Here is a 16693-nt window from a genome sequence, read left to right as displayed (position 1 = left end):
TGGGTCAGTGTGGAAGCTGTTTGTTTACACAAACCGGCTCCGTCATTTATTTTGTCTCAATTTAGTTTCATGTACTTGAACACATGTTTCTGTTTTCTAATATTTATAATTTTTTTCAAATGGTTGTTATATTCATATGAATCCAATATGAATTATCCTGATTCCAGATATACTCATATGGGGGAAGATATGCTCTTATTCCGTTCCGACAACAAAGAAACTCTTTGATATTTCCTTATGTAATATAGCATACACAATAACCAAGCGTTGGTGTGGCGCTTCACACTGAAGCATGTGGCGAACAATACTGACATCGAAGTATGTAATGTTTCGCAGCTCTATATAAAATGACTGCAGGGAGTCCGTCAGCGAGAACATCTACCTTGGTGCCAGTTGTGTTTCGTGTTTTGAGGCACGCCAGAACCCTCTACAACGTTTCTTAAATTCTTAATCAAGTCACATTTCAGAAGTAACACCAAACGTGCTCTGGAAAGGTTTGCTCTTTGCTCTGGTGTATTTTTTGTCTTTGTTCTTCAAGGATTTGGGCTTCTCTTTTGAAGGGTTTTGTCTCAAATTTGCTCTGGAAGGGTTTGGGTTGTGCTCTGGAACAGTTTGGTCTTCGCCCCAGAAGGGATTTGGTCACGGGCTTTGCTCCAGATGAGTTTGAACTTTGCTTTAGAAGCATTTGGGCTTTCCTCTGGAAGGGTTTAGTCAGGCGTTTGCTCTGGAAGGGTTTAGGCTGGCATTTGCTCTAGAAGGGTTTAGTCTGGCGTTTGCACTAGAAGGGTTTAGTCTGGCGTTTGCTCTGGGAGGGTTTTCACTGGCGTTTGCTCTGGAAGGGTTTAGTCTGGCGTTTGCTCTGGAACGGTTTAGTCTGGCGTTTGCTCTGGAAGGGTTTAGTCTGGCGTTTGCTCTGGAACGGTTTCGTCTGGCGTTTGCTCTGGAAGGGTTATGGGTTTTGCTTCAGAAGGATTTTGTCGAGTTTTTACCCCCAAAGCATTTGGGCTTTGCCAAAGAATTATTATTGATTCCTGATAGGTAAAAACGTCGTGATTGGAAAACAAATATGATATCACAGATTTAATTCGGTTTGAGATCATTCACATCTGCTAAGTAATGTTTTAAACAGATACATTTTGATGTGAAATTCCAGCATAACTGCTGGTAACTTACAATGACACAATGCTCTCCACACCAACCTACAGAAACCCTCTATACCTTAGGTCAGTCTGGATTGGAAATGTTATGTAATGGTCAGTGTACGATGTAATATTTTATGTGCGCATCATACATTATCTTTGTTGTCAACGGACCCGTCACCCAAGTGTCACAAAGCTGGCCTAATACTTTGACACATTTAAGTAAGAATAACCGTGCAGGACCGTCCCCAGTAACAGATGCTTGTAAGAGATGACTAACGGGATCGGATAGACATACGTCATAGTATCTCCATTACGTAGATCAGTGCTCATGCTGGAATGTCTGTTCCAGATTCCGTTATTTACAGACATATTGCTGGAATATTGCTGAGTGGGACGCTGAACAGCAAATATTGTATTCTTGAAAAATGGCACCATAGTAAACAGTCAGAGATGCGCTGTCGTCTCTACACTAATTATATGTTAGCATCGATGTATATGTGAGTGTCATTTCGCCCACACGCACACGCTCAATATTCAGCACTCACATTAAAACCATCTTTCTATGAGCCGTATGATATTTCAGTCCCTACATCTAACGACATGTCTTGATTTTCACCCACGTGATTAAGTAGGGCCCTAAACGTGGAAATGAAAGTTTGTGGCGAATTTTCATAATTCATTGCAAGTCGGCTCTGCGAAATACATCGGAGTCGTTTTCCTGTAATACTCAAGTATGATCGCGTCTGCTACAGTTGCCCCTTCTCATCCATTCATACTTGAATATCAGTTTCTCTGTGTCAGCAACCATGTAGATTCAGTTAGTACTGGCCTTCAGTAACGCTTGATTTTCGTAATAGGCAAACAGGGTCGGATAGTAAGGCTCGCTGACTTGGTTGAAACAGGTCATCTTAACCCAATTGCGCAGATTGATGCTCATGTTGTTCACGGGATTATCTGGTCCAGACTCCATTAATAACAGATCGCCTCCATATAGCTGGAATACTGCGTTAAACAACAAACAAATAGTTTTTACTCAGTACTGAGGCTACCTATTGCTCCGTTCGTCGTTTCCAAACCATTTCTTTTCGTTGGGATGCTAGTCATAAAGTAATATCAGAGACCATGTAATTATTACTATCACATGGTCTCTGGAAATATTGAATAAGGAAACCAGCCTCCAAATTAATATATTATCTGCATGCGTGTCGTATATTTTGTTGCAGAAAGTTGACTTTGACTACGAATTTCATAACGAAAATTAGTTTCAGAAAACAATATTGCAACGGAAACGAAAACAATATGGCGGTCCCTCGAAACTACGATACCGGTTTGCTTGTAACCTGTAACAGCTGGCAGTGAATTACAGACAAACTGATATTAACCTGTGAAGTGATTAGGCAGTGGAATACTCGCAGCTGGGTCAAGTATGTTAGCATTTAGTGTCTCGAGGGTTCTATAAGAATAATCTCCACAGATTTTCCTACAGTGTACAAAGTCAACTTTACTGGCAATGCAATGCCGGTTTTACTTACAGTGTGTTGTTAATGGTGGAAGGATGTCGAATGGGAACGATACACATATGAGGCATGTATGTTAAGACAGTTTTGTAAAAAAATTTCCAGGAAATTGTGTTATACGCAGAAAAAAATGATTGTTGATCAGGGGTTCTGAGGAATAAATGAATTTAGTTTTACGCCGCTTGTCGGTAATATTCCAGCAAAATCGCGACGTAGGACAGCTGAACTGGGTTTCACATGTGTTGCCCATGTGGGGAATAGAACCCGGGTCTTCGGCGTTACGAGCGAATGCTTTACCACTAGGCTACTCCCATTGCCTCTTCAACGGTTCTAATTCAGTCTGGCAGCAATTGTAATGCGCGGGTGGACACTTATTTAGGGGTAGCTGGTATCAGTATATTGTTTCCTTTGTGTTTCCTCAATGAGATGAGCGGCGAGGTAGCCTACTCCTACTGTGCTCTCGTCACGGGGGGATCGATTCTTCACATGGGTACCATGCGTGAAACCCATTTCAGGATCGCTGACTTTGTTGACACATGTCATCGGTTCCCAATTGCGTAGATCGATGCTCATGTTGTTGATCACTGGCTTGTCTGGTCCAGATTAGATTATTTACAGACCGCCGCCATATAGCTGGAATATTGCTGAGTACGGCGTAAAACTAAACTCACTCACTCATGTAAGGGCGACCCGGGGCCTAGTGGTTAGAGCGTTCGCCCGTCGCACCGAAGACCCGGGTTCGATTCCTCACATGACTACAATGTATGAGGTCATTTTCTGGTGACCCCCGTCTTGATATTGCTTGAATAAGTGGCGTCAAACCACTGCGATATGTAAATAACCAGCCTGCTGCCTTTGTTACCAAATCATGTGAGCGTATTGGCTATGATTATCAGTGCTTATACCACCGGCAACTCCAGATGGGGAATCTGTATGATTTTACGCCGCTTCCTTATATAAACCACCCCCAAAGCACAAAACGTTAAAAATGTGTTAAAAATGAATTATATTTTGTTCGATAACGCTTAGTAAACATGTGCTTTCTTGGGTGTATCCGTTTAAAAATATATTGTTATAAACACTATCTAGTCAAACGAATCTGCTGATGGTAACTATGAAGAACACCATGGTTTTGGGTGTCGGACATATACCCTCTAATCACTCCACCCACCCACCTCTATGCTTAAATTGTGTCTCCACAAGCTTCAGATGGTAGAGTATGGATGATGATGATGATGATGATGATGATGATGATGATGACTGATGATGATGACTGATGTATACTGATGGCGCGCACGTGAATGTATTGTTTTGCGACATCAAGAATTTCAATATCAGGTTTGATACACATATGTATTTGTCTACTATCACCGTGTTCTTTGTGTTTTTTCATTCGTTATTAGATTCCGAGATACTTTGACTTTATATATCTGATATCACCAACTCGACTGAAATGTTCTTTTAGATGGAGACCCGTGAAGGTCCGGGTTAGAATAGGCCATCAACAACCCATGCATGTCATAAAAGGCGACTATGCTTGTCGTAAGAGGCGAATAACGGGATTAAGTGGTCAGGATCGCTGACTTGGATGACACATGTCATCGGTTCCCAATTGCGCAAATCGATGCTCATGTTGTTGATCACTGGATTGTCTGGTCCAGACTCGATTACTTACAGACCGCCGCCATATAACCGGGATATTGCTGGGTGCGGCGTAAAACTAAACTCACTCACTGGATTGTCTGGTCCAGACTCGATTACTTCCAGACCGCCGCCATATAACCGGGATATTGCTGGGTGCGGCGTAAAACTGAACTCACTCAGTGGATTGTCTGGTCCAGACTCGATTATTTACAGACCGCTGCCACATGGCTGGAATATTGCTGAGTGCGGCGTAAAACTAAATTCATGTAAGATGAAACCAACGCGTTCTTATTGATACTTACAGCATTTTATTCAGAAAAACTGAAGAAATATTCCAGTGGAATGAAGGAAACAGGGAGCTCCGATTCCGAATGGAACCCAAACGTGAACAATCGGCTCCAGTCGGATTATTCCCCAACTAAACAATATGGACGAAGGGTGAGAATGTTTCCATTTTGTATCGGGTGAACGCACGAGGGATTCCACAGCTGGAACTATAAGCTAACTGGAAATCACTCGAAGTGAAACCAACATTCAACAAAGAAATATAATATTTACAATTATATTCTATAGGACTGTCTTTCATAGATCATAGAGATTGATCATCGTGAAATAAATGTTGAGCGATAATCGATAAAACAGGTCTTGGTTGTTCAAATATAAACAAATAACATTAGGTAGTGTGTGTTGCAAATCTTTCAGGCAACTTCAAAACCGTTTCCTGACAGATGACTTGTAATGTATTTTCTGAGGTAATAAATCCCTTTGTTTAGGCAAAGATATACATAAAGCAGTGCGAGCAAGAATACCTGAAACTCGTGTTGGCTGTGAGAATGATTTCATCGTACAGGATAACTCTGGTGCTAAAAGATGAATGAGTGGGATTAGATAAAATAAAAACAATTGACAAAGTTATCAAAATGTGGATTCCGAGAGACCATACACCTTTAGGAATAATAACTTGATTTTACCAATATTCAGTCATCTTTTCACATCGCTAGCAAACCCTAAATTAGAAACTATAGTGAACCTTCAAAAAATGTTTCTCCTTCATTTGGAAAGGTAAACCTGATAGAATAAAACGATGTTTGATAACAAAAACATACCAAGAACGTAGTCTGAATGTACGAGCTACACTTGATAGAATTAAATCCCAGAAAATATCATGGATCAGAGGATTATTCGTAAATGACACAAAATTAAATAATCTTTTATATACTTTACAACCATTGAGCCAACTAAACCCCACAGAAATGGAACCATTGTTTCTGAAAACACATCATATTCCAAAACGTATCAGCCCTTTCTGGAAAGACGTATTTGAAAACTGGTCTGATTTATTAGGGTAAAGTAAATATGAAAATGGCTATCTCAGCAGACAGTACATACATGGGCAAATGATAAGATAACAATAAGGAGAAAACCAGTAGTATATGGCCACTACCTACAATCAACTGTAAAATGGATTAAATTTTAAGTGATTTCCTGAAAGATGACGACACATTTATTTCTTATAAAGAATTCGTAGAACTATATGGGGATAAAATAAATTTGAATATAAACGATTATTATCTTGAGTGAAATCATTTAAAACAGGTTTCGTTCAAAATTAATATTCAGGAATATTCACTTATTATTTCTCCTAATTTGGAAATACTACTCAAAAACTGAGAAAGGATGTAGCATATTTTACAACCGGCTTCTCCACAAGGAAACTATAGACCAAAAACTGTTATGGGAAAAAATCTACGGAAAACATATAATTTTGTACCATTATGAGCATCTTATAGTGCTGGGCTCATATGGCTTCAATGCCTCCCAACCAATAAAGTTTCAGATACATGTTATGTAAATACAAACTGACAGAATCACCACTTTGTACGTTTTGTAATGTTGAAATAGAATCAATTATTCATTTATTAAATGAATGCAAACATGTCAAAAAGCTATGGCAAGATCTGCAAATGATTGAGAATGAAACACTCGCCCATTTGAAATTAAACGCAGAAACCATTAACCTCAGATTCAAAGAGAGAAAGAATCGTGTACTGAATTTCATTTTCATATAAACTAAATATATCCAAGAAAGGAAGCAAGCATTGTACCTTCTCTCGTTGGTCTGAAACAAAAACTGAATAACAATTATCAATGATATAAATTTAATTTAACTCTCACTCCAAATACGACACATTTGTTTCATTTTGGTCACCCTGCCCAGTCTATGCACATATAACATAACTTCATAATTTAACTTGCTATCAAATACAAATATGTTGACTTGTTCATGTGCATGAAATGCAAAACCCAAAAAGAAAAAAAGTGATAAAAAAGAAGCCATCTCATGATATTTATGGCAAAAATATACTGAACTCAACTGGACAATATTGATCACGGCACAATATACATTTATATTGCATAAAATTCATACAATTTTCTTTGTAATATCTTCATAAAATGTAAAATCCTTTTGTAAATGTATCAGAACAGTGCGAGGCTAGTCTGTCGTACCAACCCTGAAACAAATATACCCCATGTAGCCCACGCATTCTAGAATATTTCTAGATTTCCATAGTTTATTAGTTTTTTATTTATGAACTGATTTTTCTGTAAAATATGTTCTTTTCAGAGACTGGTTGTTAGTGTAAGTATGAGACATTAAGATGATGGAAACTGGCTGCTATTTGCAACTATGGCACAGACAAAATCCATTCGTAACTATGGCACAGACAAAGTCCGTTCGAAACTATGGCTCAGACGGCTTGCTGGAATGGCACGAATAGTTACGAATGAGTCATTTTTTGTAAAATTCATTATTTCACATACTCGCCGCGAGTAGCTGCTGATGCGGCATTAAGCAACATACAATCTCACTTCACTTTCGCTTCGTTTACAGTAAGTATCATTACTGAAATCAATACCAGAAACTAAATTATCTGAAACTAAAATATAGCACGCACCAAAAGTTTACATTCGCCAGTGTTATGAAGCCAGTTACTTCAGTAAAATGCTCTAAACTAGATTTTGCAAAATATTCCATACTGTTTAAAGGTAGTGTTTACACATAGACAGATGCATTGTAAAACAAATTCGTAACATTGAACATATTATTGTCATGAGTTCTTAACAAAACGTTTACAAAACACATCTGTTCACATGCATAATATTTGAATATACTTTTCAGCAATTTTATGCATCATCTTCGTGCAAGTCATTTGCGCACACACGCACGCACACGCACGCACACGCACGCACACACATATAACATATGGTGAGGTGCTTTAACTAAGTCTAAACTTTTGGTGGATAGTATATATGTTCTTCCACGGTATACTTGCATAGTTGTTCTGCATCATAAAGACTATCACATCAAAGAACTGTAGTAAGATCCAGAATGCTAGGATCCTTGTCTAAGTTCACTCGGGAGAAAATGGGTACCCGGTAGGATACGTCGCATGACTAATAGCTCATATCCAGAATGTGTATGAGCTTACATACTTTGTACACGTGGCGTAGAGTTTAGCGCTATATAATTAAGAAATACAGTTCGTTCTACCACCATGTTTAGTGTAATAAAGCACACTTTCGCCCTGAACTGTTATAGTTAAAGCACGAGGACGCTGACATCCATCGTGACGCTGACATCCATCGTGACGTCGGTTACATTGTGACGTAATGCAAAAAAGTTCGATTGCGAGGGGGTAGACTGGAATAGCGCAGTGACGTCACCGCATTGTGACGTAATGTAAAAGTGCACATTATCGTCTGATAAAGTATTGTCGGCGCCTTTGATCTTTCGCCGAAGCATCTTAGAAAAAAGCCTTATTTATTAGTATAAGAATGAAATATCTAGCCTATGGAACCCATGCGAGAGTTGAACTCCATAACAACACTAGTCCATTGCAGTATCCACTGGTGTATTCCGGCTACCTCTTTGTGCAATACACACTCTCAGCAGGTGTATGAAGTACACCACACAATGTAAGATGATCGCAGCAATGGCCGAACCGACGGATATCCCAATACTCATGCCCGGGTTCTTGTTCCAGTCTAGGACAGCATAGACGAAGGGTTCGCCGACATCGTTGGTGCCACCTGACAGGACGTACACGGCGTTGAAGATGCCGTAGATGATGGCCAACAGAACTGCATGGTAGAAATGCAGCAGCCGCACTGGCACAGCCGTCACCATGAGGTTGAGCACGACGTAGATGATGTTGGCACCGTGGGTGAAGAAGCTGATGTAACTGTAGCCTGGGAAGCCCCTTGAATCTGGAAATAACCGGATTGTGTCAGTTATTTACTGGTGTTGTTATATGTTGACGTGAGTAAATTAGTTTACTTTCATGCCGCACTACGCAATAATCCAGCTGCGTGGCGGCGGTCTGTAAATAATCGAGTCTGGACTAGACAAACCAGTGATCAACAGCATGAACATCGATCTAGGCAAGTGGGAACCCATGACATGTGTCAATCCAGCCAGCGAGCGTGGCCAGTTTGTCCTGTTTATCGCCTATTTCAACAAGCAACGGGTTGTTGATGATCAATCTAACCAGGATTTTCACGTGTGTTATTGTGTTATATGTTAAATGATGCTGTAATACATCTTCGTGCATCCATGGTGTTTTGTTATTCCAGTAAATACCCTGGATCACCTCGCCACCAGAACAGAACATGATTCCACTCTCATAAATCACACAAAACGATACAGAGAAAACACACACACACACACACACACACACACACACACACACACACATACACACACACACACACACACACACACACACACACACACACACACACATATATATACATATATATATATTCTGATACAATACAAATTTCAGTATGGCTAACATACATATAAATACATTATGAATGTATCATTGTATCATTGAAACGGAGTAATACCATTTTCGTTAAACATACAGTTTCTACACCAAAGGAGGTTAGCCACCATGGCTTATTGTCTCTGAAGTGGCGTGAACCTCTGAAGGTCCGGGTTTAATTATTGGCCTTCTGTAATCCATGCTTGTCGTAAGAGGCGACTAACGGGATCGGGTGATCGGGCCTGGTGACACTGGTAGACAAATGAGTAGTAGAGTATGGTTCCTAACTAGTGGTGTTCCGATCAGTTGAAATAATCGAAGATTGGCCACAGTGACCAAACGAGCAAGCAATCGAACACAGATGATTTTGGAACTACTTTTTTAGTCTTTGAAACACTTGGCCATGAAAACTTGTGTAATTCGTAGAACATTCACTAACTGAAAAGACATCAGTGGATATTTTTAAGACTCCAGGAAGTTTGTGTTCATGATATATTGGTCATCAATTTAAAGTAGTTGCATCATGTAATATGTGTATGCAATAACAACCTGGATAGCAAAATCTGAAAAATGACGCTTACCAATTTTTTCGATAAATGTTCGTTAGTAATGAAGCAATCATCAATTGTGAGGTTTCAGTTCCCATGAGTCATCCAATCTGATCACGTGACTTGGATGAGCCAACGGCTGGATCCGGCAAAATGTAGACGTTAAGACCCATACTACACACTCACATGTCATTGGTTCCCAGGTGCGCAAATCGCTGCTCATGCTGTTGATCACTGGACTGTCTGGTCCAGACTCGATTATTTACAGACCGCCGCCATGTAGCTGGAATATCGCCTAGTTCAGCGTAAAACTGCACTCACTCACAAATCGAAATTGCTACGAAAGCAGTAGCGCTATTACCGTCTTCACTTAGCAAACACACATGTCCAGATGATAAGGCCTCGGCCCTGTTCTGTGAGTGAAATAACATAACGAATTGATCGTGACAACCTCTAAGAGTGCAAACATTCCACAGGATTGCACATTCTGCAATCTATTTGGACATCTGTACAAGACCAAGGAGGCTGAAATCTAATGTGTCCAGGGCATTTATTATATTGATGATTATAATAATACAATACGATCGAGGACAACCAGCAATCATATGTATACTCAACTACTGAATGGTCGCTGTGTCATATGGGGCTGAAATTTATAACAACAATGAAACAACATTGACAGATATGACATGTATTGTCATTTTATGACAACAATTGTGACAAAAAATAACCGGTTGGTGAAAAAGTTCAGTGTGAACGTTCCAGCATCATATTGACATAAACGGCGTGACGAGACCACGCTTTAACCACAACGTTAGGTTACCACCCCACTCCACGCCCACCCCAAACACACACGCCCCCACCCCCATACCCCACCCCACGGTACCCCAGCACCGGGGGAATATGTCTGAATGGACTCGCTATAACTGGTGAAAGCTTTAGTTTACTAACAGGGAGCATCCAGTAATGGGTAAATAACATAAACTGTAAGGTCAAGGTCACTAAAGAGTGCAATCAGCCTGTTAATACGAGATTACGGCAAACATAACCTGACCTAGAATCAGAACATCTGCTTGTCTAATGCTAGGTCACAAAATATTTTACGACAATTGATGGCTACCTTGACGGGAGTTACCAAGACGATGACATGCCTCTAGCAAGTCAGGCGTGTCCAAATGGCTATCGATATAGTGAACTGGGTGACCTGCAATGCTCTCTCTGATGAAGAAATCATGGTTTCTGCAGAAGACTGAGATGAAACCTCAGAAGATTATTCATTCATCCATTCATTCATTCATTCATTCATTCATTTATAAAGAAGCTGTTTTAAAATAATATTTATCAAATTAACACATATAGCCTTTCGTAACCGACACCGTGATTAGCCTGAAGTTAGGTGAGACGATGATAAACCTCGCCTGAGTAATTACCTGTCACCTGAGGTGCTGGCCTCACCTGGTCCGCGCATTCTCACAGGGGGCAAATGTAACTTGAGATTGGGGTAGTCTCATAACATTGCTATTTCGCTTTATTGAAATATGCTTTGACGTAGGTGGGTAGGTGGCGATTAAGATTTGCTTGGGGAAATGATGAAATGATGAGTTATAGCTGTGAAACCGGATGGGAATTTGGACGTTGTAGGTTTTGAATCAATTCGGGTTTTTTTTTCTTTTTTTAAAAAAATGATACCTTTTGAGGGATATCAGTCTGTCCTTTATCGCTCAAAGCTATGACAACTACTGGTGATGTCTGCGGAGGAGGCTCTGACATTCATTTCCACACAGGGCGGTGGTGTAGTCAAGTGGTTAAAGAGAAGATTCACACCTTTTTCGAAATTCATTCAATTCAGATTAGTGTTACTGTTATGCTCCTGTTACGATTCAGATATCAAGTAAAGTCACAACTTAAATGTTAAGGATGCAATAATAAAAAACAAAACTAATATTGTTGAAAAGGACCAACAAAAATAACTGCGTCATGTGCTCCAAATAATCCACTAGGTTTATAGTTTATGAATCCAGAAATATAATTATATGTGCCTGGGAACTAAACCATACCATAACGCAAAGACCGACAAATGGTGCTCAGGATCTTTTTGAAGTGCAGCTCTCCTCGGCTGTACTTAAGATAGCCGCGTCCTACATACAGCGTGAATTACCGTTCCATTGTCCTATGAGAGTGGCAGGGGGGTCTTGTGGCAGGGGTGTCTTGTGGTAAAGCGTTCGAGCGTCACTTCGAAAATCATGGTTGGATTACCCACATTGGTACAATATGTGAAGCCCAATTCTGGCGTCCCCTGCTGTGATATTGCTGGAATACCGCTAAAATATGGGTAAAATTTAACTCACTCACTCAGTTCCACATTGTAACCCAGATCTTCCCGTGTTATTTGAGAGAAATGCCAGTGTGAAGGTCAGTAATACTTACAGTCATGTATCAGCACCCAGTACAGCAGGCTGACCACGAACGCCGCTGTGTTGGTCAGGTTGGACAGTACCCACAATACCTTGTTGTACCACGGGTTCACTCCTTCCTGTCCTGCGCAATAAATACAGAGGAACTGTACGACATGTTGGTAGAGTCGGCTGTTGAATGGGTTGATAAATTTGATGGAAAAAAGGTATGGTGAGATGAAGTCGGTTTACATGAATATTGCATACATCCGGTTGGAACGGTTGGAACAGCTATGCCTCTTTGAATTTCTTTCTCTATTCATAAGGTTTTCGGTTCTAAAAATATGTACTTCATAGAGTATTGTTTTCACAACAAAATTGTATTGTAATATAATGCGATACGGGTGTCCGTATTGCGATATATTGGGACCTTATGTGTTTGACACTGAGTGGCACTAACTGCGTATCTCAATCCTATTTTCTATATAAGTCCCTAAACATATGTGTTATGTTCTGATAACAGTATTCTCAAAATTAGGTTGCGGAGTAATTGATACTGTTTTCCTTTTTATACAAGTTATAGTATTACAGTATGCAGTTTTGTCATTGAATAACGAAGGAAAACATCTGTTGTGAATTAAAGAACACGTGTAGATGTCAACTGAAACCATAAAAATTATCACAAAAACTTCACATATGTTCTTTACCCAATATACCGGTTCTCCGAAAAATATTGCAATACGTATCGTTTAAAGAGCGTATTGGGATATACCGGTATACCGGTTATACCTTGCAGCCCTAGTATTTCATAAAATGGCAGTTAAGGTCAAGCAAACCACAAAAAGAATCATTCCTGATAGAAATGGCCGGTGTTTTTAGGTTGTGTTTTCAAGGAGATACCAAGTATATTTGAATACACTTGATGACGTGGACACTTCGGGAAGGTGTGACTCGATGAAGAAGGGATTCTAGTGTTGGGGAGGAAATGAACTGACAGTGGGATGGGACATTTTCGAATGTCAGTCAGACGAGCCAGGTTGTCCAATACCTCGGAGTTCCTTCTTTCGTTCGATGTAGTAGTACATAGAGATGATGAAGTCTGCGGTGTTGGTGATGACGAGGAGCATGTAGGCCCAAGTGGTCAGGAAAATAAGAAACTTAGGCTCGTTCTCCACGCTGCTGGACAGAAACCGGGTCAGGTAGGCTCTCAGACCGAATATCGAGACGTGGTAGAGGAACCATATAGCTCTCCACACCAGGTAGATTACAGAGGGGCCCGTTTTCCACTGAAAGTAGTCAGTGAGTGAGTGAATGAGAAAGTGTGTGAATTAGTGGGTGTGTGAGCGTGTTTCATTGTTTTAACGCCCCGCTCATCAATACTCCGGCTATATGGTGGTATTCTGTAAATAACAATTATAAATTCACAAGTTCGCAGTAAAAGCAATGATTAAATATGACTTCAATTAACACTAAACTAAGGCATATATGTTTATCCACTTTGGCAATATGTATGCATTATAGGCCTAAGGTCTAAATTACCGAATAAATATGTCTGTCCGGTCACGCTATACCTTCGAGCAGACCAATTCTATCCTAATGTACGTTTCTACAAATGTTCAGAGATTACAACTATGGTGTATGTGATGTCTGAGTAGTTGTAAATATGTTGCTATGGAAACCCACCTCTGACCTGGCGAATACGCCCGGGTACTCATAGCCCAGTAGAAAGTTCCCAACTTGAAATTCGTCCTTGACCCTTTGACAACAAGACGCCGTCATTGTGCTGGTCAGTTATGGAACCAAACAGGCACTACTGGAGGTTGGTCACGTCCGCTGAAATGTATAAATGTACTTGTCAAACAGTGAGCGAGTGGTTTTACGTCTCTTTTAGCAATGTTCCAGCAATACCACGGCGGAGTCACCAGAAATGGGCTTCACACATTGTGCCCAAGTGGGGAATCGAACCCGGGTCTTGGGCGTAACGGGCGAACACTTTGACCACTAGGCTACCTCACCTCTGATATGTCAAGCAATGTATGACGAATGGAATATACATAATGCATGTGGAGCGGCCTAATGGTTAACCTTTCGCTCGATACAGTGTGTACATGAAACGCATCCATTTCTTATTTCCCAGCTGTGCCAATGCTGAAATAGCTTTGCGGAAACGACCTAATATCTATTCACTATATCCGTGACGATCCAGGTTAGAATTGGTCTCCAATAACCAAATGATGATGATGATGATGGTGATGATGATGATGATGATGATGATGATGATGATGATGAAGATGATGACTGATGTATACTGATGGCGCGCACGTGAATGTATTGTTTTGGGACATCAAGAATTTCAATATCAGGTTTGATACACATATGTATTTGTCTAATATCACCGTGTTTATTGGGGTTTTTTTCATTCGTTATTAGATTCCGAGACACTTGAACTTTACATATCTGATATCACCAACTCGACTGAAATCTTCCTTTTGTCGGAGACCCGTGAAGGTCCCGGGGTAGAATAGGCCTTCAGCAACCCATGCTTGTCATAAAAGGCGACTATGCTTGTTGTAAGAGGCGACTAACAAGATCAAGAGGTCAGGCTCGCTGACTTGTTTGGCAAATCGGTTCGAAATTGCGTAGATCAATGCTCACATTGTTGATCACTGTATTATCTGGTCCAAACTCGATTATTAACAAAAGTTACATCACTGTGGCCGTCATGGTCAGCTGGAATATTGCTGAGTGCGGCGTTAAACAACAAACCAACCAACCAACAAACTAACCAACCAACAGTCACTTACTACGATATACACGCTCAGCGAAATAGTAAGTCGTTACACTGCTCATTTCTGCAACTTTCCGACTATATAATTAAGGGGACACAAGAAACGAGCACTCATTGTACCCACGAGAGAAATAATTTGAATAATACGTACCCCGTAAATTTCAAATTTCAGTTTAAACAGAGACCATATAATGTGGTCTCTGGTTTAAACAAACTGGGAGTGGTGAAGCTAAACGTTCCTTTAGAGATCACCCAGTTACACAGGTACAGTGGCAGGCGCCAACTCGACGAGTGATCAGACACATAAGGAATCCATGAATAGAAATACCGGTTCAGTTAAAACACCAGGTATATTGTTGAGTCATACTATTCGCCCATCATGCGTGACCATATTGCGGACTGAACCTTCTGACCCTACAATACCATACAGGTGCCTAACACACCAACAGTCCAGCTTCATGCAGGGTCATAGCGATGTTGCTATGGTGTGAGTACATCACGCGACAAATACAAGACAATATGCTCAATCAGTAGTAGCGATGAGACTATAACCTACGCCCTTACCTACCCGTTGCCATGGGAGTCGTTTGCTGTAGTAGGTCATGCTTCAAGTAAGATCGGGCAATCAATAGATTAACTGAGGTAGCCTGTCCAAGCTGGCATAGCGTAGTGTTGCGAAACATTCCTGTTTGGCGTGTCACTTATGTTGATGACAATGATGATACTGCTGAGCAGGATGGAGATGGTGATGATGATGATGACGACGACGGTAACCATGTTGATGATGGTTACGATGATGATGACAATGATGCAATTGGCAATACTAATGATGACGACAGCAATCATGATGATGGTAATGATGACAATGATGCTATTGGCAATACTAATGATGACGACGACAGCAGTCATGATGATGGTAATGATGACAATGATGCTATTGGCAATACTGATGATGACGACGACAGCAGTCATGATGATGGTAATGATGACAATGATGCTATTGGCAATACTGATGATGACGACGACAGCAATCATGATGATGGTAATGATGACAATGATGCTATTGGCAATACTGATGATGACGACGACAGCAATCATGATGATGGTAATGATGACAATGATGCTATTGGCAATACTGATGATGACGACGACAGCAGTCATGATGATGGTAATGATGACAATGATGCTATTGGCAATACTGATGATGACGATGACAGCAGTCATGATGATGGTAATGATGACAATGATGCTATTGGCAATACTGATGATGACGACGACAGCAGTCATGATGATGGTAATGATGACAATGATGCTATTGGCAATACTGATGATGACGACGACAGCAGTCATGATGATGGTAATGATGACAATGATGCTATTGGCAATACTGATGATGACGACGACAGCAATCATGATGATGCTAATGATGACAATGATGCTATTGGCAATACTAATGATGACGACGACAGCAGTCATGATGATGGTAATGATAACAATGATGCTATTGGCAATACTAATGATGACGACGACAGCAGTCATGATGATGGTAATGATGACAATGATGCTATTGGCAATACTGATGATGACGACGACAGCAGTCATGATGATGGTAATGATGACAATGATGCTATTGGCAATACTAATGATGACGACAGCAGTCATGATGATGGTAATGATGACAATGATGCTATTGGCAATACTGATGATGACGACGACAGCAGTCATGATGATGGTAATGATGACAATGATGCTATTGGCAATACTGATGATGACGACAGCAGTCATGATGATGGTAATGATGACAATGATGCTAATGGCAATACTGATGATGA

The 16693-nt window shown here is 40.5% G+C and overlaps 1 protein-coding gene across 1 annotated transcript; it reads right to left on the bottom strand.

Moving 5' to 3' along the window:
* Nucleotides 1–8192: 8192 nt before the first annotated feature.
* LOC137297221 (protein rolling stone-like) lies at nt 8193–13852 on the bottom strand. The gene is made up of 4 exons (XM_067829233.1): nt 13757–13852; nt 13122–13359; nt 12108–12218; nt 8193–8572 (listed from the first exon to the last, which is right to left on the bottom strand). The coding sequence occupies exons 1-4, from the start codon at nt 13850–13852 to the stop codon at nt 8193–8195; spliced, it is 825 nt and encodes a 274-aa protein (XP_067685334.1).
* Nucleotides 13853–16693: the final 2841 nt, after the last annotated feature.

The sequence above is a fragment of the Haliotis asinina genome, chromosome 9, assembly GCF_037392515.1.
Source record: "Haliotis asinina isolate JCU_RB_2024 chromosome 9, JCU_Hal_asi_v2, whole genome shotgun sequence".
NCBI classification, from domain to species: domain Eukaryota; kingdom Metazoa; phylum Mollusca; class Gastropoda; order Lepetellida; family Haliotidae; genus Haliotis; species Haliotis asinina.
This window is presented reverse-complemented; position numbering and strand designations above follow the sequence as displayed.